This window comes from Simochromis diagramma, unplaced genomic scaffold (genome assembly GCF_900408965.1).
Source record: "Simochromis diagramma unplaced genomic scaffold, fSimDia1.1 OVJJ01000603.1, whole genome shotgun sequence".
Lineage (NCBI taxonomy): Eukaryota > Metazoa > Chordata > Actinopteri > Cichliformes > Cichlidae > Simochromis > Simochromis diagramma.
This window is the reverse complement of record NW_024387414.1, coordinates 1,502,609-1,528,811: the sequence shown is the minus strand read 5'-3', so window position 1 is coordinate 1,528,811 and position 26,203 is coordinate 1,502,609. Positions and strand designations below refer to the sequence as shown.

Sequence of the window (26,203 nt, the reverse complement as noted above, 5' to 3'; positions counted from 1 at the left end):
GGATCACCTCCTCATGTGTGGAGCAGAGACTCATCTTACGCTGTGATGAGGGACGGGACCAGTGAAACTGCATTTTAAAGTTGAAGTACATCACTGCTCAGACTGTCCTGTAATTATCAGTTTAGATTAGAAGTCTGTGCACATTTATCAGATATGTCATGCTGACCAAAGTCCTGCACAAAAGACAGAAATGGATAAAAATAAATATGAACTACAGAAAATAAATAAAATGCATTAAGCTGCTAAACGTACGCTGTCATGGCAGACACACTAATCCTAAGTGAACAGGTCCGACTCTGAATACCAAGAAAAATAAGTGTTGTTTCTTACAAATATTCTGATTGAGTCATATCTGGATGTAAAGTTTGAACCTGAAGTTGACATAATTGTGTGTGTAGACAGAACAGACTGAACAAAGAAAGAAAACACACACGTGAACGCTGCCTCGATATTTACTCGTCATTTATTTACGCAATATATTTTTGGAATATATTCATTTACAACATCTATAAAACACCTTTTACATAAATTATGCTACTGAAAAACTAAAACACAGAACTGTGACGATTTCCTGTGCAGGGAAGAGGTTTGCAGACTGAACACTGAGACTGCAAAGGCAAACGGAGGCGCGGGGTGGAGAGAGCGGTTTGTGTTAGTGTATCAAAGAGTCAGTTATTCTCACTGTGGGAGTGTGAGGAAGGCCCATCGTGGGTCTGAAGCCTGTAAACAAAACCAAACATCTGGGTGTTTTTATGATAAATGCATTTAAAAAAAACCTCCCGTGGCAGGGGTGTGGGCTCTGTGGCAGGGGTGTGGTCTCTGGCCTGCTGCAGTGGAGGGGCGGTGCCAGGACGTGAGAGGGGACAGGTGAAATATGATGGTGCTAATGACCCTCCCCCCTTTATAGTGATGGAGGCGTGGGGAGAAGTGTGTAGTGGAGGAAGCCGTGTAGAGAGGTCCGGGCGACAAGAAGCTGGAAAGAGTGCTTGTGGTGAAAAATAAAGCTGGGGGGGGTCCGCTCATTTCACAACTCCTCTCTTGTTTGTGGAGGACGTCCTCTGTGTAGGTAAGAGCTCCCCGCTCCCCCAAACTCATAATTAACTGTAAATAAAAAAAATCCTCATACATCTAAGCTAACAGTAAGAGTCCAGCACAGCTGGTCGAGCGGATCCAAACACGACGGAGCCGAATCAGGTTTGGATCAAAGACGCAGCCGAGCGTCTGCGATTGGACCACAGTAAAAAACTACAATAAAACCAAAAACAGGTGGAAGAACTCTGAGGTGGTCAAACCCTCCTCTCCGCTGGAGTAAAGAGTAAGCACGGTTTTACTGGGCTCAGTTCCTGTTTAACTTTCAAATTAAAAGCCTAAAATCACAGCTCATACAGTTTCCTCACGGTCAGTCACCTGCTGATTTGACCTCAGGCAGAAACAGACTGAAAAAGATGAACTAACAGAAGCGACGCGATCATCAGACGACAGCCAGATCACTCGATGTGGAAATAAACCTGCTCTGCTGTGACTGTTGACCTCTGATCAGAGCGTCTGGCGCCGAAAACCGAGACGTAATAAACCACGCGTAATCGTCCGACCTGAAGGTAAACTTTAATTACAACTCCAGCCTACTCACAGGTAAGCTTCAGTTCATGTCCTGATGATCTGACTCGTCTAGAGTAACAAGGCCGCAATTAACAGAGTCATGTGACGTCTGCACAGCTCGCACGCTGCTGACGAACACTTCTGACCCTGAAGCACCAACGCAATGTTTCCATAAACGTCACCGAGTGGTCGTTTAAAAAGTCTTTTTTGTTTCTCTCTCAGTACGTCAATCACGTGTCGTTGGACTTTAATGATGCGAAGTTTTGAAACGTTGCTGTTCTCGGGCTAAGTCACGTGTCCAACTCTGGGTCTCTGACAGGCTGCTAGTCCATCACAAGCTGTCTCACAGACGCCATCACCATCACCATCATCATCATCACACGCGTCCTTTAAAGCGGTGCACACGGAGCCGGGGCTGATCTACAGTGATGGGAAATAAAAACAGGAGCTTTCTTACAAAAATATGATCAAATAAGTGTGAAACTAAATAAAAAGCCAAAGAGAGGACGGCGTTTGTTGGTTTCCTTCTTATTTGGTGACTGAACAGACGGCAGCTGGTTAAAAGCCTCAGACTCATCCACTAAAACTAGGAGCTGGACGAGTTTCACAGACGTCTTCAGGTTGAAGATGAGAAACAGACACTTGCTTCAGTCTCACAGAACAGGACAAAGATCTGTGGTTATCTGCCTGTGATTGTGTGAAAAACTCAAAGTGCTGAAGAGGAGGAGGAAGGTGCGAGGTGGAAGGCTAAAAAGCTTCAGTGCAGACGACAGCTCAAACATCAGCTTCAGGCTGTCGGACGAGGCGGCGTCCCCGATCCTGAGAACGAACCGTCAGAGCATGTAAACACAGAGACACACATTCAGAGCGACGCCGTGCACGCGTCCGGCGGGCAAACGTGGAGACGGGTTTAAACACAGACCGGCCGTCGGAGCCGAGAGGGCAGCAGAATAACAGAAAGATCAAATCCAGTGGAGAAAACCAACACAGGCCAAACATTCAGCTTCACATTTGAAATACTCCGACTTACAGAAGGTGAAGTTTGGGTTTTTGGAGCTTGGGTCACCGTTTCTGTCCGTTAGGGTCACGCCTGTGCTAACCGCTGAGATCTGAGAGCGTGGCACGTGACCGCCACCAAACCCCATCACAGAACGCAGAGTGAGGCGAGCAGGCGGAGTCACACCAGGCGGTGCAGTGGGGACAGCGGGGATAAATGGTCACTATGGTTTTGGTGCCGTGTGATTTTTCTATGTGCCGTGGCTCCAAAAGGGAAACACGACTGATCGCCTGACTGCTCGTGTTTCTGAAACCATTAAAACGTCTCCTGCTGTCCACGTCTCAGCGTAACTAAGGACAGAAACGACGCCGAAACTACAAAAGCAAAGAAACAAAGTGAAGTCAGGATGAAGTGGCTGAGATTTGGGCCTCAAACAAAGTCACACAGACCAAACTCCACCCGCTCACGTCTGTCACATTAAAACCAGAACCTGGCCGAGCTCCATTTCAAAATAAAAGCACCTCCATCCTTGGATTGTGGGAATGTGGAGCGGCTCACTTCCTGTCTGATTCTGATTTGCAACACATCATTTTTGACACAACCAGGAAACATTGAAAGGTGACTTTTAGCAGAACTAGCGTGACCATAAAGTGAGGAAATGTTTGTAGTGGTCGGACGGCGGCGTTGGGATACCCGGCACAGGCGGCGGTGCTGGACGGTGGGCGGAGCGACAGGTTGAGGCCCCGTTAAAGGCTCGGGTTTCCGTTCAGGTTCTTAAATATCAACAGACGACAAAAGTAAAGGAGACGTTTAATCTGAAGTCGGCCGGGACGAAACAGCCGCGTCTGTGGTCCGAAACAGAATCCGCCGCACGCTCACGCCCGAGTCGGGCCGAGGAGAGTCTGCGGAGGCCCGGCGGTGGCGCTCTTCACTGAGGCAGGGGGACGATGACCTCCACGTAGTTGATGGGGAAGAAGCCGGACTCGCCGTTGATCATGCCCTCGTACCAGTTCTCGTCGATCTGGTTGGTGAGGATGATGATGTCGCCTTCTTTGAAGCCCAGCTCGCCCTCGTTCTCCGGCTCAAAGTCGTAGAGGGAGCGACAGCAGGGCTGATCCAAAACCTCCGGCTCTGCAGACAAACCAAAAATTTTATTTAAAAACCTCTGATGGACGGACGGGGCTCGTGACGCAGCGGCGAAATGAAAGCACAGCGCTCTGATTTACCGCGAGTCTCTTTCCTTCTTCCTGATTCCTTCCCTCCTTTATTCACTCTTCCTAATTCCTTCCTTCTGTTCATTCTCCCTAATTCCTTCCTTCCTAGTACCCGGCAGCCCCTCCCTCAGCCCCGGCTCCAGGCCCTGTACACCTGGTCTGAGCCAGGTTGCTGGGTTTGTGGACTCATGTGTGTCCTCTGCTGGAGGGGTCTTGTTCACAGACCCCCCCCAGCAGCACACAGACCCCCCCAGCATGGGTCGAGAGCTGATTCTGGGGCTCGTCTCTGTTGCACAGGATTCATTATTTTTTCCTAAATGGATGAACAGAAACAATCAGATCTCCCAGTTTCAGCCTCTGATCTGCCATTTCTCGAATTTTGTCTTTAAAATAAGATTTAAAATTCATTATTTGCAAACAGTTTCATATTTTAAAATGTTAAATCCCAGCTTTGTCTGAAACAGGGTTAAAGAGCAGGTTACTCATCCAGACAAAGACGGTAAGAAGACATCCAGTGGGTGACGTTTGCTCCGTGACAACACCGACAGACGAAGATCACGAGGAGAAAAATAACAAAATTCACCCACATCTCATGTTTGATCAGCTGAAAATTTACTGTAGTTTTGCTGGATATCAAAAACAAAATCCCGGGGCTGCCGCTCACAGATGCGGGCAGATGTGTGACGGCGTCGGTGTGCGTTACTCACGGTGAGCGTTGCCGTTGGTAGCGGGGGTGTCGGGCCATGACAGCTGCACAGATGGTATGTGATCAGCTGGATGACATGTGGAGACAGATGGAGATGGCGATGAGCACAAAACAACAAAAACAATGAGAGGATCAGAGCACCGCTGTGGTGTCAGACTGCCACCAGCAGAGGGCAGCAGCGTTCCAACAACAGCTGCAGGAAAAGCTTCACGTCTACTCCTCGCTTCATCTGTTAGTCGTTTGGAGCTCGTCACTGTGTCAGAGTTTAAGGTGACAACGTGCAGCTGAGCTCAGGTTTTAAATTAAACATAAATGAAGAGATAAACTTCCTGTGAACGTCACAGCTCGAGTTTCCATCTGTGTGCAGCAGAGCGGCGGTTGGAAACAGGTGAGACGTTCACTGTCAGTTTGTAAAAATGGAAACATTCCCACACGATGAACATGATGTGTGTGTGTGTTGGGGGGGGGGGGGCTACATAAAGGAATACCTACTTTTCCCGTTCAGTGTGTGGCTGATCTGCGCATCTATAACAGCAGAAGAAGAACAGTGGGACTCAAAGCAACGATGGAAACAAACTGAGACACACAGACGCACAGACGGACGGCGTACCCGTGGACTTGAGCGAGGAGCTGTAGGACAGGCCGTTGTGCTGGTTGCTGTCGAGCGCCTCGATGCTGCTCCTGATCGACTTTGGCTTGAAGTCTCTCTTGGGCCGGCTGCTGGCCGAGGATATCCTGGAGGAGGAGAGAGAGAGGGAGGCGACTCGAATCAAAGCCGACATTTCCTCTCCGGCGGCAGACCGGACGCTCCGAGGGGAAACGGGCCCACATTTTAAACCTCAGATCTCAGCACATTTCAGGGTTTATAAGCGCTCTTACTCGCTACTTCTACCTTACTGAGCGCGTGTTTAACGAGGACCAAAGAAGTGTTTTTAGCCTTTACTGATGGAAACATGGAGTAACAGGCTCTGACATTTCAGGAGGATAAAACTTCTGATGTCTGCGCAATCCGCCGACAGCGAGCGGCGGCCAAATCCAGACGCTTTCATCAAGAACAGAACCTGAAGTGTGAAAAACACCTTCAGTGACAGACAAACTCAGTGAGCTCCCGCTTTAAAAACGCTGCTGACAGACCTGCTGTTCACAGCGTGAAACGACGAAGAATGCCGCGAGCGCCGCGAACGCCGCGAGCGCCACGCAGACACGAACCCCGATCGCAGCGGAGGAGAAGCGGCTCTCTTACCTCTTCTGCAGTTTCCCACTGAGCTCCTCCAGGATCTCACACGACTGCTGGTGGTACTCCAACGCCGCCTTGATCAGTGCTGACAGCTGGTTCACCTGCTCCACCTGGTGGCCGCACACACACACACACACACACACACGCGCACACACACACGCACGTTAAACGATAACGTCTCATGTGTGAAACCCTCCCGTTACCCGCGTCTTCGCGTCTCTTACGTCGTTCTCCAGGAAGTTGAACATGCTCCTCTCAGCCAGCTCTTTGCTTTCGTCGAACTTCTCCACCGCCTGCCGGATCTCCTCGTCCGGGATCTTCCCCTGACGCTTCTTCTTGTAGTCAAAGTCTAATCTGCGGCCCTCCAGCTTCTTCAGGTGATGCTGCGAACACCAGCGGCAGAAACACGTCGACACGCACATGTCACACTGTGTGTTTCTTTACAAAAACATTTCATTTAAAACCATCGTGAACAGATTTACTGAGCTGATGTGGAGGCGAAGTGATCAGGCGTGTGCAGGTGGAGGTCACGAGGCTAAACGCCACGAGCAGCGTATAAGAGGCGAGTGTACTGAGGATAACGTCGTCTAAAAACTCGAGTGTAAGAGTGAAATTATCAGAAGAATGGCCCAAATATCTGATGTGACTCCGCCCACACACCTGAGAGTCCAGGTGCAGGTCAGAGGGTTAGCAGCTAGCATTAGCTCGGCACACGGAGAGGAGAAGCTGCAGGTTTGCTGCACAGCATCTCGCGCAGTAAAGCGGAGGTAGGATGATCTGTGCGTGCAGCTCCCCGGCAGGCAGATTTCAAACAGTTTGCAAATTCGCTGCAGAAATTTCAGCGCGTGTTTCTGCTGCGCTGCAAACGGCGCCAGCGGTCAGAGAACCTCGCAGTCTCTCGTCTGTCTTTACCGTGATCTCTTTGAGGTCCTTGTCCTGTAGATTCTGCAGGGGGTCAATGAAGTTTTGTTTGACGTTTATGTCCAGAGAGTCCTTCACGTCTGCCATCTGCCTCATGGCCTCACCCACATCCACCAGAGCGCATCCTGCAGGACAGAGAGAGGTGCCGCCTCCAATGAGCCGTTATCACAGTGATCTCAATAAAATCATCTACAAGGTACAAACTCCTCATTCAACTCTGACACACGCAGCCGACTAACAGCAGCACAGAGGGGCGCAAACACAGAGACACGACGAGGGAGGAAATCTGTAGTTCTTTGCATCCTGACCTCACAGCGAGTGACCAGCTCAAAGGAGGGACGCTGCACACTCATTGGCCGGTGACTTGGTTTCAGACTCGGCTGCTTTCCGACTCTGACGGCCAGAATTTTAAAATGAACATCAGGCTGCAATCATACCGCCTCCTCTAACCTGAGGCCACGCCCCCTGCTGGCCATTATTACATACGACACTTCTGCCTTGTATGACCGTGCACTGGAACCTGCACACAGTCCTGCAGGTTTTTGTCCGACATGCAGCGTTCTGCAGCAGACCGCCCGTTCAGCAACACCGAGCGTTACGCTGACACCTGACGTCATGAAGGAGGCAAAGCAGCATTCACAACATTGATGCTTTTAAACTTGTGGTGCACTGTGCAGATTCTATTACGGAGCAATCTTTGAAAACTGCTGCATCACTGTAACACTGACGCTCTGCATGCGTCTTGTACTAAGCAGCTGCGTCCATGTTAAATGTTGCAGTGAAAGGCCAAAGATGACCGTGCTCACGCCTCGGTGCCAGTGCAGGGTTTGCGCTGGCGCTCCGCCTGTAACGGCCTCTGTGCAGCTGTTAGAGGACCTGAGGCATCTGAGAGCTGGTACCAAACAAAGAGTCCTCTCCCAGCTCCTGGCCATAGCGCAGCATGCAGTCGCCCAGCAGGCCTTCGGTCTGGGGGTAGCCGGTGGTCTTCACCTGCCCTCGGATCTTGGACATCGTGTTCAGCATGTTCAGTTTGGCTCGAGACGCTGGCGAGGAAAACAAAGAATCAAACGCAGGTTTGAGTTTGTAGCACAGAAAGCTCAGAGAACAGCAAACATGGAGGTGTTTCGCACCTGGGTTAGGCTGGAGGTACTCTGTTGTTTTGGACAGGAGGTCAAGCACCGACTTGCTGGTCACCTCGATTTTCTGAAAAAAGGTTGCAGTTAAATGTCAGGATGACATCTGAAAGATTAAATTCAGCAAACGGTTCAGTTTGTTGTGAAATCGTACAATTCCTAAAGCTAACAAACGTTTTAACGGCGAGTTAAATAAAGCGGACGGCCCGAGTGAAGTGTTTCGTCAGCTGAAGATGACGAGACCTCCCAGTTCTGTCCCGAGCGTATGAGTGAAAGCGGTGAGCAGGCCGCCCGCAGGCCGTGTGCTGGACTCACCCGCTCCATCTCTAAGAAGTCTTCCTCCAGCTTCGTCCCCTCCGCCCCGCTGATCTTTTCACTGAGGAGCTGCACAGAGAGCACACAGAGTCACGGAGGCCTGAAGCGTCTTTATTTGTTAACATTTGTGCTTCTGAATGCGTTCAATAAAGTTTTCCCTGCTTGCATTCAAATTTCAACACATCTGAGTAAACCCGGCTCACGCTCCAGCCGTCGCTCCATTAATCACCGTTTAACGCCTCTGGGATTTATCCGAGGATGACATCATCCTCACAATCTGTCACTGTGGTGTTGGAAGAGACGCCGAAACACGGACCTCCTCCTGTGACGGTCATTTCAATTAGAAATGCAGATTTTAAACACGTTTAACTTCGTTCCCACGCCGTGTGACATCTTTGTTTGAAGCAGGCTCACACAGCGCCGTATGTGACTCCATGTTTTCTGGGATATAAAGAGCTCCACACGGACAGACTGACTTCACTCGCAGCCTGTGTGATGGACACTGGTAAACGTGCCGGGTTTACACAGGAAACACAGGAAACACGAGCATCGACCAATCGCTAACGAGCCACAGTAACACTGTCGCCACTTCAAAGAAACTTTATTAGTGTGAGCATTTAGCTGGACAACAGTAACACACTGATCACTTACAGAGCACGTTTACATTATTCGTGATATAATGAAGGCCGGTGCCTTTCAAAATAAAAGTGCACATCACACAGTAAACTGCATCGACACTTGGAAGGTGGTGCTGAGCGATGACACTCTAAAGTAAAAAGGTGTAAAGTAGACCGCTGAGAGTAACTTAATTACATTTACTCGTTACTGTCAGAGGCTCTGATTGGCTGACGGTTTGGTTGGAGTTGCCGGGCGCTCACACAGCAGTAACAGCAGCGCGGACGCCGTTTAAAGAGGATAAAAATTCTCTGAACACAAAGTAAAGCTCTCAGATTTGGGGCAGTGGGCCAGTCAGACCTGCGACTGCAGCCTGGGCTGAAATCTGACCCATATCTGTGTTTATTTAGGGATCAATGAACTTTAAGGTCAGTCTGCTTCATGCTTCTGCACGCTGATCCCAGGTCTGTGTGGCCTTTTTAATCCTCTGCTTATAAAAACTAAACAGCATGTTTAAGACACGCTGAGCTGAACCAGAAGCTAATGTGCAATAAAAACATGCAGGGTGGGGGGTACTGTGGAGGGACGGACACGCCAGCAAAACATTGAAAACGTGACGTGGTGACTGCAGCCTTTTATTCACGACATGAACTGAAACTACGAGGTCTTCCTGTAACAGCAGCTCAGTAAAAACTACCTGCAGGCTGAGTTCAGAGGCTGGAGATCACACAGCAACCTGCAGCTCTGCTAACCTGAGAACTGCCAGGAGACACGACACGAGACTTTCAGGTTCAACCAGACGTGAGACGACGCGACGGGCGCCGAGCGGCAGGAAATCACGTCCACGAGGGGAAATTTAGGATTACTGAGGCAGACGGAGCGTGTCGTCCACCTCAGAGACGCTTCTACACGAGTACGATGACCACAAACCTTCGTACCACGCAGCACCGCTACAGCTTAAACTGAGCATCAACCGTCAGACACGTGAAGTCCAAACATCTGCAGTTCCTCTGACGGCCAGCAGAGGCAGCAGTGAGTCAGCCCCACAGACTCATGTTCAAACTTCACAGCAGAAATAAACATGTTTACAGCCGGATACACAAACTGTTTGCTCTGTGTAGATAATTCTCCTTCATAACAGCTGCACGGCGGAGCATGTTCACCTGTAACTCACCTGTTGGACATATACAGGACACGCTCTGTGCTCCACACTACCACAGATAGATTTTTCTGTTACAGCAGGAAATAAAGAGCAAACATCGTCGTGAGATCCATGAACAGCCCAGGACTGGACCATCAGCACCGTTACAGGTGCAGAAGAAACTAAACCTGATCGTACGTTAGCGCAGAACCTGAGACGATGCACCTGATACGCCGTCCTCTGGATCAGACGATGTTTGTTATGAGGTCAGACGTCTTAGGTGTAAAGAGCACAGGTGAGCCTCGTTACACCCGGTAATAAAGGTGTGTCCCATCCACTCAGCGCTGTGTCATGTTCTCAGCTGTTGGACTCTCAGCGTCCTGCTGCTCATGTGATAAACCGATCATACGGCGCCGTTTACGGCAGCTCCGGCTGGACACCGACGCGCCGTTTACGGCCCACTGACAAATCACACAAACAGCTGTAAACGACAGCGGAGTGACGCCGTGGCGAGGCGTCATATCGGATGCAGCTTCTCCTTCAGGTAACTGAACGTCATCCAGTCAGTCAGTTACTCGTGGTGCTGATTTTACTGGATTAAGTACAAAGAATGAGATCAATACGAGGATCGATACAGGACATCCCGTCTTATCTCTGGTCCCTGTAGGCCGCCGCTGAACTGCAGCGAGGCACCGATCAGTGAGGGAAACCATTTTTAAAGCTTTGAGGACAGAAACATGGAATGGAACCAGTCAAAAGAAGGCAAACCAGTACAAACCAGTGCAGAGACATAGCTGCCTGTACTGGTGGACCACACTCCATGAACATCCCAGCAGCGCTGCAGCTAACAAAGTTTTCTGGCAGAACCCATCTGTGCATGATCTAATATTCACCTTCATAACTGCAGGTCTGCTTGTTAATATCACGTTACACGAGCTTTACCTGGTAACTCATCAGCCAGTTAGCCTGAAGATCTCGTTTAAATAAACGGGACGAGGCGAAGCGCCGGAAACGCCGCCGCCGACATTTGTCCCAAAACAAGTAGCCTTTCATCACAGCGTCATTAATGCTGAGCCTACGTCCTCCCGACCAACCTAAGACCTGTGAGCTGCCCACCCAGCTGCACACCTGCACCCAGCTGCACACCTGTCCAGCTGCACACCTGTCCAGCTGTGCGATCACTTTTACCACAGCTGGTAAAAGTGTATAAACCCCTGAGAAAAGCCCAGAACGGTTTTAGGGATGTTATCCACCTGATACTGAAACGTCAGGAAGTCCAGCTGCAGTGCAACTGCTCAGTTTCATAATAAACTCAGAGCTCTGATTGGCTGCACGCCGAGCTACGAGCCGACTGTGCCCGACAGCATCAGTGTCACCTTCAGTAGTTTAACGAACGCAGTCACAACACGATCGCTCGACCAACCGTCGAGTCCAAACACTCCGCAGAGTGGGGTGTGTTTGTTTGTGTGTGTGTGTGTGTGTGAGCGCTTCAGGCTCGACTACAAGTGCTGCCGAGTAGCAGGAAAGATTCACCAAGTGGGTCAGAGCCTGGGTAAAATTAGCAGACTCAGAGAAATGAGCCCAATCTGACGGGCAGAGCCTTTCTAGGACAGAGGAGAGGGCGCTGAACAGGAAGGCTGAACGTCTCGCTGCAGACTCGCTGCACGCTCCGTCTAGATCATCACAGAAGCACGAGCACAGAGCTGGGGTCGGGACGTGGTTAGCCACCAGACCGGGACTTTTCCTAAAAACAAAGAATGATCAGTTTAACGTTCAGGTTTCTTTTCTGCACTTCCTGACGTGTATCTCCTGCTCCAGCGTTGGACGTTCCCATTGAACGTTTGAAGTTAATAATAATGAGCTCAGCGTATTTACAGTAATCCAAGCTCAGGCTACATTTTATCACAGGTTTTTATCCTTGGATCAGCACAGTCAGCACGGGCGAGCAGGAGGACGATGGGGGTTAAATGACCCTCAATGAAAGTTTGTGTACGAGCAGACAAATGACATCACAAGGAGGTTTCTGTGGGACGCCTTGACCCCGTGGGCGGTCACACGCCGAGCTTAAAGATGTGCTGCACGGTGAGGATGATGAGGGCAGAGACAGGAGAGTGAGACAAAGGCCTGCAGCAGCCTCGAGAGCACCAGGAGTTAAACTAAGACACTGTGTAACAAAAAGATGGATTAGTTTGAACTGTGACTTATACTAAGCTACGCTAACAAGTCTCCTTTAAAACATGTGCAAAAGATGCAGTTTTAAAGGCAACGTGTTATCATGAAGGACAACGTGGAAGTTCATCTGAATGTAAAGTGACTGTTTGTAAATGTAACCATGTGTAACTGTTTCCAAAGTAACGCAGCCTTTGGCAGCTGATGGATGTCAGAGGAGGAGACGGCACAACGCCTGCAGGCCAGATGCATTAGCAGCAGGTTACAGGTGGCTAAGACAGAGACTTAATCCACGCAGACTCCACGTGAACCGACACATTAGAGCTGAAATGATCCCGAGCGCTGAACACGAGGCTCAGCAGTGAAAACCCGCCGACTCCCCGCACGCCGCCATCTTCATCAGGATGTTAACGTCTCCTCACAGATCAAAGCAGCAGCAGCTTTGCAGCATTTCTTTGATTGTGCAGCTCATATTACACACACACACACACACACACACGCCAAGCAATAACGCTGCAGCCAGAGCGCACATGTAAACATCAGCTTCCAGCCTCTGCGAGGGCGTCCGAGGCCTCGTATATTAACCTGTTGCATTCTCTTCAATTTTTATTGAATATTTCTGACTTTCCCAAAAGCAAAGGCCTAAAAATGAAGAAGTATGACTCTAAAAGCTCTTCAGAAGATCTTAAGTTGGGGCAAGAACACGCCCGACGTCTGAAAATCAAACCAAACTTTGGGGCATTTGTTTGCGTCTCTGAGCGTCTCCAGCACGTCCAAATGAAACACACCCAACAACATCCAGGAAGTCCAGGGAATGTTGTCTGTGCAGCCTCAGAGCAGCGACGGCCTCTGTGAGACGGCGGTCCTACCCGTTGTCCCACCTCAACTTCAATAAATGCACAGAATAAATGTTCATGTGACAGCTCTACACAGAACAAAGACACACTCATCTTAAAGGAAGTAGAGTTCGCTGGGTCGTTAAGTATTCATTAAACTTAATTTAATCTTCAGGTCCAAAACTTTTATCTCTTTTTCCCCTGAAACTAAAAACTAGTTTTTGTTTTAACCTCTTGGAAAAGATCTGACTTCAGATTTTAAGGTTAATCAAAAGCGTCCGGAGGTTAATTAAACGCTTTAACACTCGTCCGCACCGACGCGCGCTCCGGTCCCCGCTCGGTGTTTCGCTCGGCCTCACAGCGTGACGGATCGTGTCGGATAATTTGTTGTTGTGCGTTTGTGAGTCAGCGTCACGCTCTGAGCTGAGGTGTGTTATTAACGACGGGGAGAGAGTGACACCGGTCAAACCACGGCGCCCGCCGGAGCGAGCAGCAGATTCCCGTCAAAACAAAGAGGAATCTCTCGCGACGCTGAGTCACCGGCCTCCGCACGCACACAGGAATTCAGCTGTGTGTGCTTTGTGTGTGTTTGCAGGAACGTATTGTTTCAGCGAGCTCCCAGAGCACAGAGCTGAGCCGGAGGGGACGCTTCACTGCTGTTCACACCATCAACAAGCTGATAGGTTGATGCGATTACAGGCTGGAGGTCAGTACTCGCTTTGTCCTGCTAACAAAGCTGTGACTTGGTCCTCAGGCGCTCCTGCACGTCTGCGTGAAGCTTGGTCGGTGTTTCCCACACGGAGAGCGTCGTGTACACGAACAACGCCACTGATAAACTTCACCCCTCCGGCGACGCTCGCATCACTCGGGCTTTCGGCACATTTGTTCTGCTCAGGCCGGAGCCGCTTCTCCACCCGCTGCAGCTTTTGGAAACAGCGACCCAGAGACTTTGTGGAGAAGCAGCCGACTGACATCAAGAACCAGGGAGCTGACCAGAGGCCTGCAGGGGAAACAGGAGAGAGGAAGCAGACCGGAGCAAAGTGACCGCCTCGCTGCGTGCAGGAGGCAAAACGAAACAAAGCAGGATGACGACCCCAGGCTGCGCCCGATGCGTCCATCAGAGTGTACGCGCGGCAGTCAGACATCGTTTAAAGGCAAAGGAAAAAGCACGCGACCTGTTAGAGACACAACACAGTCAGAGCACGCAAGGAAGAAAAAAGACGAATCAGCAGCCTCAGGAGGCTTTCAACAACCTCCCACTAACAATGTGGAAAAGGTCACGTCAACCTCACCACGTCTTAGGTCAACCTGACCTGTTCCTGCTCTCTGATTGGCTCTCCGTTGTGTCTGCTGCTAAGCGAGCCTTTACCAATACTCAGCTAATCAGCAGAGCCAAAAATAAAAAACCTCCTTTGCTTTGTGGAAACGCTTCCTGTGACCTTAATGAAAACCACCGTGAGGTCAAAGCTGAATTCATAAGACCGAACTTACACTCGAGGACTTTGAGCGTCAGTGTTGAGCAATAATCTGACTGCGCCATAAAAGAGCGCGCACACTCTGCAGACCTACGACTGGATTTATCATCAAAGCAGCGCTGCCGTCACCCTGGACACGCTAAACTTACACACGCACACGCATCACAGCTGTGAGAAAATCTTTGGTCCGAGTGTGAAGAGCAACTTTATCATGACTGCAGGCAGGAGTAACACAGCGCCCACGAAGGTGTGTTTAAGGCCCCAGCTGACTGATCAACACTCACCAGTGTCATTATTTTATATTTAAGCAGCCTTTACTCTACAGAGTGAGTGTGAGCTGCAGTGAATGCAACCACAGCGTTCACAGTCAGGTGTGTGTGTGTGCGCACGCCGTGGGTGGAGCTTTCCTCATGCGTTCAGCAGGAAGGAAGCAGCAGCCTTGCAGTCATTGTGCTGCGTTTCCCGTCACTTCTGTTTCTGAGCGCGACCTACAAACAGCGGCTCAGTTTCAGGGAATCAAACAGAAACGAGTTAACGAGGTCGTCTCCTAGAAAACAGACGCGAGAGGATTTACGAGAAAATAAAATACGTCAGACAGGACGGCGTGAAATTACTGGATTAATCCCCCGTGGTTACAGCCGGTTAAACCTGCCTCATTAGAGGCCACAGCAGGGACACGCGTCGACTGCTGATGGTCACGTCTAATGTCACTGTGGTTCCTTCAGTCAGACACATCACCTCACATACTTCCTGTCAGGTCTGCTGACCACGCTGGGCCTTCAGAGCAGAAACTTGTGATACAGTTTCAACCCCTCCCCCTTTAGGCCAGCTTCATTCTGATTGGCTGTGGGGTTTTGTGTTCACAGACCAAGCTGAATGACCTTCGAACATCACTGGATGTCATCATAAGTCAGACGTACCTTCAAGTTCTGACAAGTGAAGTCAAACAATGCACAGGTGTCTTAAACCTGCATTACTGCTAATATCCAGCAGGGGGCGACTCTTATACCTGTTAAAGCAGTGCAGAAAAGAGCGTGCTGCTCACCTGCTCTGTGAGCCGAGTAAACACTCTTCTGATGAGCTCGAGTTCAAATTTCAACCCTTATTAAACAACATTTTAGTTTATGGATCACATGGTTACAGAAAAATGTAAATTTCTACTTGTTCGTGTTTTATTTCTCATCTCTCCGACAGTGACACAGTCCCCGCCTCCCTGCAGGCACGTCGCTCTGCTCGTTTTGGTTCTTGATGTTAATCAGCTGCTTCTCCAGAAAATTCCCGCCTCCTCCTCCTCTGCCTCCTCCTGCAGCTGGATGGGTTTTCTAACGAGAACCTGCAGCAGGTGGAGACCTCCATCATGAAGCTGGAGTCACAGATGCAGAGTAAGGAGGAGATGGAGTCCGTCTGTGGGCTGCGAGACTCGCTGCAGAGGCAGCTGATTACACCGATCACTTATTTGTCACAAACAAATCTGACTCTTGCAGAGAAGCTTTTCTGTCTTCACTTGTTAACTTGAGTTAATAAGTGCGCAGCGACAACGCACTCTGCGTCTTCCATGAATCATTAAGGTCAGATAACACGACCGAGAGACGTCACGAGAAAATATTAGATTTAAAACATCTCAGGGTCAAAGGTCAGGGAGATGAACAAGTGAACTAGTGATAAAGTGCTGCAGTGTGGGCTGTGCCGGTGCACGTGTGTCTGTTTGACCTTCTTCACATAATCATTTCGTTTTAAATGACTCCCCGTGTCTTTGAGGAAACGTCTCCATCGGGTGAGTCAGAAGCTAATCTGAGCGCGGCTCTGGTCGGGAGATTTCAGGCCACCTCTCTGATAACTCCTGCAAAGGTTGTCAGAGCGACAAACATCAGCTGCTGTTTTTACAGTCGTCTGGTTCGTGTGGAGCGCCGGCAGCTCCGTCTGCCTGCGTTAACACAAACTTCCAGGAGTCACAGTTTTAAACAGAGGTGGTCTGACCATCGGGCCGAGGTTAGGCCGTTTTCCACTTTCAACAAACTCACAATAAAATAATTAAAATGTGCTAACTGGGCTCTGAGAAACTCAAAAGCCCGTCTGCTGAAGCTGCAGGGCCACGATCAAGCTTCACGTCACAGGTGAGAACCAGTCAGAGTTTCCCAGTTAAGCTACCAACGCTTAATTAACCCCCAGTTACACTGAAGGTAACGTCTGCAGCTAACAGAGTCTGAGTGAGTTTCTCCAGCATGGACGAGCGTCCTGCAGAGACCACCGCAAAACAACGATCTCATCTGCACCATCACTCAGCAGAAGACCGCAAGAGCCGATACATGAAACCAGTATAAATGTTTGCACCACTGCGATGATGTCACCATTTGCCAACGCGGCTTCAGGTCCATCAGGCGAACGCATCAGTTCAGCCACACAAACTCGTTTTCATCACGAGATCAAAGGTTATTACAAAAGAAACTAAAATGAAAAGCAATTCAAACAAAACGATTGTTACACAGCAGTAACAATAGTAACAACCTGACACCTTAAAAACATCAAAGCTCCACTGCAGATAAACAGGATATTATAACAGGCCAGCGTTCCTTCCACACACACTGGAATCTTCTGCAGGTTTTTCTGGCTCCACATCTTCGTCTGCTCGGCGAGCAGCACACATGTACGACTGCTCTGAGCGCAGCTGAAGCACCGAGACTGTTACCCTGTTTGACAGAAACCTGCATCCTTTGCTATCCCGATGACCAAAATAAAACCTGGTTAAAACGACACTCAGCAGGAAACGGCGTGCTGTGCTAGAACCGGGTGTTTCCTCGGGGGATCAAACAGAAGCCAGTGTAACGTTTCACCTTTTGGGAAATCTTTGCATCATAAACCTTCTGCTGCTCGGCTGGAGGACTCTCGCCTCGCACTGCCAACATAAACCGGCTGATTTACGTCACAGGGAAGCAGCAGTGATGATGATAATGATGAGCTGCTGAAATGTTAATGAGCCAGACCGGCAGGCGACCGGGGCTCGGTCCTCCATCACCGATCATTAAAGATGGATGGGCTCGGCGCAGCGAGGTGTCAGCTGCATCTCTGAGCAGCGGCATCTTGTTCCTGCTGCAGGCGGCGAGCGAACGCAGCAGGTTAGCGTAAGAACAAACTGCAGCTGCAGAGAGACCAGGTCGTTGATGCTGCGGGCATGCAGCGAGGCCTCCACCCGACCCGGAATCAAGACCCCCGCTCACACCTGAGATCGTTTCACCTCCGCTCTGCTGACATCAATGCTTCTTAAGTTATGCCAAAATGTGTTTTTAAAAGAACATGAAACAACCATTTCTGTGCAGTTAGATTTCATTGCTTTCCTGTCGTTTCAGTGCCCGCTGAGGTTTGACTCACCTCACATTCAGCCATTTATAACTAAAGTTCAAGAAAACAGCGAGAGTCTCGCTTTCCAAACTCTGTGAGTGAGAATGACTTCAGCGCTAAAGCTGCGCGTCAAAGTCAAAACTGCAAGAGCAACAATGCCTTAGACAAACTCTCTGATGGATGAAAGCAAGAAAAGCATCTGCATGAAAACTAGAATATTACAAGACAAAAATACTTAATATACCAGGATGTAATGTGTCGACATTCAGTCAGGATCCTGGAGTCGATCCTCGCTGTCGCTGGAGGAGAGGTGGGCTACACCTGGACGTAAACCTCGTAAAGCGTGCTAAAGAACAGAAACAGTCTCCTCTGGACTCCCATCCAATCACAGGTAATCGATCGTCGGGGGGCGGGGTGTTAATGTGCGATCACACCATGTGGCCCAAACACAAACACAACAGTCCTGTGACAGAGTTCATTTCCATCCTCCAGCGTGAAGAGAAAGTATCGCAGGCTTTACAGCATCCAATCATTCAGCCTTTCAGGATCAGACAGTATAACCTGAATTTAACACACAAGCTACAAACTGTCCTCACAAAGCACTGGTGATGAACATCACTGATCCCAAAGGTCATCGTTCATTGGACAACGCTGGGAAAGACGCAGCGCTTGGGCGAAATGGAGGCGATGCTCTGCAGCCCAAAGCTGCCTGAGACGATGAAATCGTACGTGAGCTGGATCAGACTAAAGACCTGTCAGCTTGAAAGTAGAGGTTGGGCTAAAAATCCCCAAACAAGCCTCGCTCTGATGAAGACAGACAGTGTTATGGCTCTCGTTTGGTTTCAGCGTGTGAGACGACAACAGTGTTAAAACGTCACGGATGGCGAGCTCCACCTGTTCAGCGACTGCACGGCAAAGAGAGCAGCAGATGAGGAAAACCACAGCTGTGACTGAGTGACAGACTGGGGCAGATCGCGATCCCGACACACCGCAAACCCACATCGCGCTCAGTTCACACAGCTCGTCTTTATTGAGCTGCTGAGACACGACCGTCTGTTTACCTCGAGCTTCTACCAGAAAAATCACCCAAAGGTTACAGATTAAATAAAGACGCCTGCGGTTTCAAGTAGATGACATCATTGTCACTATTTGTCTTTAAAAGACGTTCTGGTGAAGTCTGTCCTGTCTGCTGTGGACCTTTAAAGATCCACATCCACTGCCTGAACAGGACATCCTCTCCGAGCTGACACTTCAGCTCCTCTTCCTCAGTTTTTATTCCAATCTTCCTTAGAGTCCACGTGACCATCCAAGCTTTTTCCTGCTGTTACTCATTAAAAAAAGTTCAGATCTTCGTTTTATGCCTCATTTGTTCTCCTCCTGAAGTCTCTGTGTGTAACACTGTGTCCATCAGTAAAAACAACAGCTTCAGTTATTCTTCAATGAAACCTAACAAGTAAATAAATCCAAGAATAAACAGTTACTGAATTCAGGAGTAAAATGGGATAAACTACAGGCTGATTTCAGCTCAGTGTGGGAGTCTTTCTGTTCTCGTCACGTTAGTTCCTGGTTTCCTGCTCTCGGTCTGGCTGTGAGAGCATCTCTGAGCAGCAGACTGAAGCAGAAGAGAAACAAAAATAACCTTCATCATACAGAAACTCCTCCACACTGACGGCTCTGTGCTGTTAGCTTCCTCTGAGCTCCATGCTATGTTAGCTTAGTAAACACAGAGCGTCATGGAGTGAGATGGATAGACGGGCAGGTTCTGGTGATACCTGATCACACAGCTGCTGCAGATTTATCGTCTGCATCCGTGACACGAACCTCCCGTCCTTCCTCCTTCCAAAGGCGCTCTGCTGACTGACGTTTGACTGCCGTGAACTCGTCATCACGTTCAATGAACCTGTTTGAGTCGATCTGAGCTTTGTGGCGTGACGCACGGCGGTCACAAACGGACGAACACGGTCAGCAGCAATACTCAGGCAGGATGTGGAGTTTAAATGAAGTTCAAAGTGTAGCACGAACACCACCGGCAGCATCCTGAACCTTTGATACGAGGCAGGATGGAGCCATGCTTTCACGATGTTTACTGCACATTGTGACCCTGCTACCTAAACGCTGCCACAGAAACCAGACCAGGCCACGTTTTCCAATCCTCTTTCCAGTTGGCTTACATTAACTATACTGGACTAACAGTGGACAGTCCCAGATCAGAGGGAACTCTGGATCTAAGGCTTATGCAGCAGCTGTTCCATAGAATTCAGTAGCGGTTTGGACCTGAGTGCAAATATAAACGCCCCAGCACTGAGGATTTTTCCAAAACGGGCAGAGAAAATATTCTGCTATATTAATTGTGCTGCTTTTCCAACAATAGTGGAAACAAAGAGAGATGTGGCTGAAATAAACAGGAAGTGATAGCGTTTCCCTTCCCGGTTATCTCCTGCTGGTTCATCTGGTCTCCACCCCGGTGTCAGGAAGCAGGTGAACAGCAAACAATGTTCGTGAAACACACGACGAGCGGCTCGCTGTAGAAACACGTCTGATTTGTTTTTTCTGTGCAGGAGAGGCCGACGCTGACGAGCGCCGCTATCAGTCTGTGTCGCCGTGTTCCAGCAGCAGGAAACCACAGCGGGTGACGCCAGCGTTAGAGAAGCTCTGAAATGCTTTGCATTGATTTTTACTGTTATCAGTGCAGGACTCAAACAAACAGATCAAGGGTACGTGGAAAAACACACAGGTAGGGGACACTGAGAATTCATCGGGTTTCACTCAGTCTGCATCTTTTTCTCACGGAAAATAAGTGAAAGTGGAAACCAAGTCGACCTCGAGTTTATCTTTCACGTGTGTTTAAAATAAAACACAATCTATAATGTCGTGCACCGCACACTGATGCACAAACAGGAAGTGGCAGGTTGACTTTCAGCTTGTGCACGTGGGAATAATTTCACAGACACGACAGCGTTCATACAGCCTGCTGTGAGAGGACACCGTGATTAAGCAGAGCTCAGCATCAGCGCTCTCACCACTCACATAACTGAAGCTACTTCATGAGGCAGGAGACACTGCAGGGCGGAGGCCGAGGTATGCAGCGTTCAATCTGGAAGCGTTCGTTAATCACAGCTGCAATCCTAAAAGTTTTATTCTGTCAGATTTGAATAAGCTGCCTCCGTGGAGTCACCTGAACAGCAGAGTCAGGTCTGGAGCAATCAGGTGTGGAAAATATGTCCCAGCAAATTCATCCCAAGCTCAGACCGTGAGACGCTTAGAGAAACCCAAGAGGTCCATCTAAGACTCGACGGGCCTCGGTTAAAGGTTGAAGTTCATGACAGCACAAGCAGAAAAAGACTGAACAAGTATGTCTGTTTGGAAAGGCTGCAGGAGAAGCCTCTTCTGTCTGAAGAGTGGCAGCACGGTCAGACTGAACAAAGCAAAGATGCCCGGAGGAGACGAGCCCGGAGGAGACGAGCCCGGAGGAGACGAGCCCGGAGGAGACGAGGCCAGAGCGAGGTGTCCGTCCACGAAGCACAGCAGCATGTGTGGAGACAAACACTCAGAGCAGCTGTCAGCACGGTGCTGACAGTGAAGGAACCCGATGATTAACACATGACCTGGTAGTAAATGCATTAGTTGGTTACCTAGGCAACCAGAGCCAGGAATCTCCACTAGTGACCATCCATCAGCATCAAATCGACGCACGGCGAATGAACCGCTTCCAGTGTGGCTGCAGCTTAGAGCCCTGTAGAGCTCGACTATCTGAAGCAGGATACTGGTGCAGTGAATTATGGGTAAATTAAACCTGTTAAGGTGGACCAGCACCATCCTGCCAGTCACCACACGCTCCACCTTAACACCATTCTTGAACAAGATCCCACGATACATAAACTGCCTGTCCTCCAACCCTGAGAGAGCAATCCACCATCATCACTCGACACCTAAAGGCAGGGGTGGGCGACTCCACGCCTCGAGGTCCTGTGTCTGCAGGTTTCAGATGTGTCCTTGATCCAACACAGCTGATTTAATGGCTGAATGACCTCTTCAACATGTCTTGAAGTTCTCCAGAGGCCTGGCAATGAACTAATCATCTGATTCAGGTGTGCTGACCCAGGATCTAAAACCTGCAGGACACCGGCCCTCGAGGCCTGGAGTTGCCCACCCCTGCCTTTATGTATTTTCTTGAACTCTTTCCCCCTTAAAGACGACCTTCCCAGTACCCACATGACACCTCAGTATATCAATAAAGTCTTGGTTTCATGACCATTTGATGACGCTGAGCAGTTTCTGTGTTTTTCTGAGGGCGGCTGGACTGGCAGAGAGCACCCTCACTGACGGCTGATGCAAACCCAGTCGTCTTGTTCTGTAAACAGCCTGAAATATGACGGAAAGGCCTCAGTTCAGAGAAGAGCTTCAAGGGGAACTCCCACTCCCCCTTCAAGGAGTAAAGGGGTACATGTTCAAGTTTGGTAAAGATAAAAATGCGATTGGAGAATGTGGTGTGTTTTCTGTGTGGTGTGTTCACAGCTCCAAACCCCAGAGCTGACGGTGAGAGCTGTATCAGCCAGCTGTTTGTTATTCACACTCACATCTGCAGACTTACAGAGACAGACACAACGCCACCTCCTCAGTCGATGGTGAAAGGGCTGCAGCACCTAAGATTAACACTTCATCTTCTACGCAAACCCCCCCACGCCTGCCCACCCACCTCACCAATCTGAGCCACGGTCTGAGTAACCCCCGTCACTCATACACGGACTCTATTCAGACCAAGTCTTGTCTAACGTGGGCCCTTCTCTTATTTTGTACATATTCTACTATTTATATTTTATTCCGGCACAGCTGGTGTGGAGCACCCACAATTTTGTTGCACATGTACAATGACAATAAAGGGCTATTTTATTCTATCTATAAAAACATAAAGTAATTTTTAAAAAAGCAATACTGAACACAGGCGATCACTGATGAATAAAAGGTTGGATCGCTCTTTATTATGGATTCATTTTTCTCTTGTTCATGCGCACAGTCACACAGGGCTGCAGCCTTTAGCTGACTAATTATCGCGTTATGTGGCTAAAGATAATAATAACACAGGCCCAGGCCTGTAACGCCTCACTGTCACTGTGTGAGTGTTTAACTAAGAGAAGAAATCAGCACTCTGACTGAAACAAAGCCAGGCCTCAAACAGAGGCTGACCACAGCTCTCCACGAAGGTGGAAACCAAAGACGGAAAGATGACCTCAAACCGGCATTTTTTCTAATGGCCAGCAGGGGGCGACTCCTCTGGTTATAAAAGAAATCTGATTACAGTCTATGAGAAGACGAGCCTGCTGCTCACATGATCTCTGAGCTCATTACACGCCCTGCTGATGAGTTTACGGTCTTACTAAATGAAACACGAGGTTCATTTTGGAAACGACGGCTCTAAAGAAGACTAACACACCGAGCTCCTAACGTTTTAGTTTAGGTTCATCTGCAAGGCTGCACTATTAAGCGACTTTGACGGGATCCAGGATATCTTCCCCTTCATCATCGATCAGGCTAAGTGGTCACACGTAGATGGTTATCAGGTCCATAAGTCTCCTGAGGGTTTCCCAATCTGCTGCGTGAAGTTTGTTTGAAGCAGGAAGTAAAAGCAGAAAAAGTGGCGACTGTGAGTCCACAAACACAAACAGGCGTGGGATCAGATAGCAGCGCTTACAGGGCCATAAAAATAGAATCAGCAATAAAGTTGTGACTCAGAGTCTTTATCTTACTGATGCTCCGTACTCTCTGAGGTCACATGGAACTTTCAGGAATTCTGACGCTAGTTTCCAGAGATCGTATTGGTCAGTCAGTGGTGACTTCATACCTATCGAGCGCTCATCTCAAACGTAAGTGCTTCTGAGCAGGTTGGGTCTGCAGCATCAGTTACCGTGGCAATTTATCCCAGTTAGATGTGACCCACCTTCACAAACAGGGTTCAACCTGAAGTTGCCTCGATAACCGCAGCAAAGGCCTCTGATGCAATCTGCGGGCTACACTCTGTGTCTTCCTGCTGCCACGATGCATTGTGAAGACATAACACACAATAAAAATAGACTAAAACCAACACACAAGTCCCGCTTCCTATGACAAATCAAATCAGTTTATTCTACTGCCCCACTGAGCCTGAGAGCAGATCTGAAGCATGTTTAACCAAAAAACAACCTGGAAACTATTCAGGGGACGTGATTAAAAACAGTTTACACCATTCACAGAAACACACACACAACGGTGAATGGACACTGACAAGGCAAATCAGAGAACAGCAGAGATAACACTCTCAAGGTTAAAACAAGAACCAAGTGCTTTAAAACGTATATAAACGTCTTAAAAGGAAGACGCTCGCGTTGATGACAGATCTCCACCACGGGGTGATACCTGTAGCGCCAAAGCGGCGCTGCCCCGGACCTCTGCTAACACTTCAGTACTCAGTGACTCATTTGGGGTCGTACTGAATAAAACGGACTTCTTTCAGTTCTCATCCAAGAAGCTTCTTCAGTTCTAAAAACAAAGGTGGAGAGTCCCAGCTATTTAACCCCAGGTTGGGGTTGTCCCCTTAGGAGGTGGTTGTTAAAGAACTCTTAAAACAGCCCAGTCGCCACCTTTTTTCAAGTTCTTCAGAAAACACCAAGATGACAATGGCAGCTACATCTATCTTTTATACCATCAGGTTTGATTTAGTTTCATTTGAAGGAATTTATTAAGGAGCTTCTGCTTGGTTTAAAGCGCAGATATATCCGAGTATCATCAGCATAAAAGTGATTTAAATATGAACACAAGGAACAGCTGCTAACATGACAAAGGGGCCACAATGGAGCCCTGTGGTGCGCCACAAGCACAGTCACCAATACTGATGGAAATCAATACTTCTCGCATGCTCTGCTGTATCAAATGCAACAGAGAGAGCAAATCATGCAAGCTGAGCCGATTCACCCAGCATCACCAGTACATATCATGGTATTAAACGTACAGATTCAGTGCTGTGTAGCGAATCCCACTGAGACTGATGGAAGCTGATGGAAACCAGCCTGTGATCTACTGATAACTGCAGCGAATTCTTATTTAAAGGTGAAGATGAAGGTTCACTGAGACTAACAGTCTGCGAGCTGTTTCCAAGTTGTCCAAATGTTAGATGTTACTCACAGCCGCCCACAAACCACAGTGTTTTTGGTGGCAGTGGGAATAGCAGGTCCTTCCACTGGTTCAATGGTATTTTTATCATGTAACGTTGTGTCACCCAGATAACACAAACCGTACAGCCCGGGAGTGAAATCCACCTGATAAAGACTGCTCCACCTGCCTTTAAATGACTGCGCGGCGCAGCTGTGGCAGGTGCGAAACATCTGGCTGGTGCCTCAGTCACACAAACATCGCCAAGATGCCTTAAACACGGGCTTCATGTGTGATTTCCTTTCAGGAGATAAAATCAAACCCGACGTCGACCTAAAGCCTCTCGAAACATTCATAATAAAAACAGTTACGTGTACTTCTCTGTTAGTGTTTCCTGTTGGTTTTACTGTGGAAACAGCAAAGTCTGACGTTTCTCAAGAACTTGTGTGGCAACAACAATGAAGACGAATTATTCACCGGATTACATAAATTGATAAAAAGTCCATAACTGTGGCTTAAGATGAATCTACTTGTGTGTGTGTGTGAAATTAGATTAAATCATCAGATTTTCCCAGCAGTGTTTGGTGTGACGTTATCTCCGATAAAAACAACTTATCTGGGTGGGAAAGTAACGCTCCATCCACACCTTGCAAACACGTTTTGAAGCCCTCGATTTTTAAGCGATAACAACTCAGACTTGTCGTGTTTTCAGACCAACTACAGCCTGATTCCGGTCACGGTTTGATGTTGAAGCGGAGATCAGGGTCCGCATCCGAACTGCTGTTGTCGGGCGCCTCCATACCTGACTGGCTTTGTGGAACTGCTTCTTCAGCCCGGCCACAGACATCCTGGACGAACGGCTTCAACCCCGCACAAAATACTCCGGTAAAGCGACTCAACACACGGCCGACGGAGGCTGGGCTCAAGAACGAAGCAGCCGACACCACAGCTCCGCACTCATCAGTCAGACTCCGCTAAGATTGCAGCATGACCCCGAGCTCAGTGAAGCTCTAACGGCGGGAGGCTGCCGGAAACTGCTTCAAAATAAAGGTCTCCGAGGATTTAAAAAGATAAATAACAATTAATGCATGACATCACTGAGCAGCAGGGCTGGACTTGGATATAAAAATATATATATGAGGGGGAGAATATGATGTGTGCATGTGTCATTTTGTTTGATTCCTGATATTGAAATTGTTTCTCGGTTGGTTCAGTTGTTCCTGGGTTCCTTCTTTGTTGCACACTTTAGCTGTTAGGAGTGGCTCCTGGTCAAAGTGGTCATGCATTTTACGTGAATCCTTGATTATTCCAGGAGTCTTTATTTGCCACTTGTCACACAAGTACAACACACAGTGAAGTGTGTCCTGACACTGCAAAACATTATAAA

At 48.8% G+C, this 26,203-nt stretch overlaps 1 protein-coding gene across 9 annotated transcripts; it reads right to left on the bottom strand.

The window, feature by feature from the left end:
• Positions 1-445: 445 nt before the first annotated feature.
• sh3gl3a (SH3-domain GRB2-like 3a) lies at positions 446-25,846 on the bottom strand. Of its 9 annotated transcripts, XM_040011136.1 has the most exons (12): positions 10,077-21,506; positions 9,912-9,967; positions 8,123-8,191; positions 7,805-7,877; positions 7,574-7,717; positions 6,666-6,799; positions 5,978-6,136; positions 5,760-5,863; positions 5,127-5,251; positions 5,009-5,041; positions 4,518-4,583; positions 446-3,727 (listed from the first exon to the last, which is right to left on the bottom strand). In XM_040011136.1, exons 3-12 carry the CDS (start codon positions 8,129-8,131, stop codon positions 3,525-3,527), a joined length of 1,050 nt encoding a protein of 349 aa, XP_039867070.1. In that variant the 5' UTR covers positions 8,132-8,191; positions 9,912-9,967; positions 10,077-21,506; the 3' UTR covers positions 446-3,524. The 9 variants fall into 9 exon arrangements, with proteins under 9 accessions (XP_039867070.1, XP_039867066.1, XP_039867063.1 ...); XM_040011132.1 differs by lacking the exons at positions 9,912-9,967; positions 10,077-21,506 and adding an exon at positions 25,619-25,846; XM_040011129.1 differs by having other exon boundaries at positions 9,912-21,506.
• Positions 25,847-26,203: the final 357 nt, after the last annotated feature.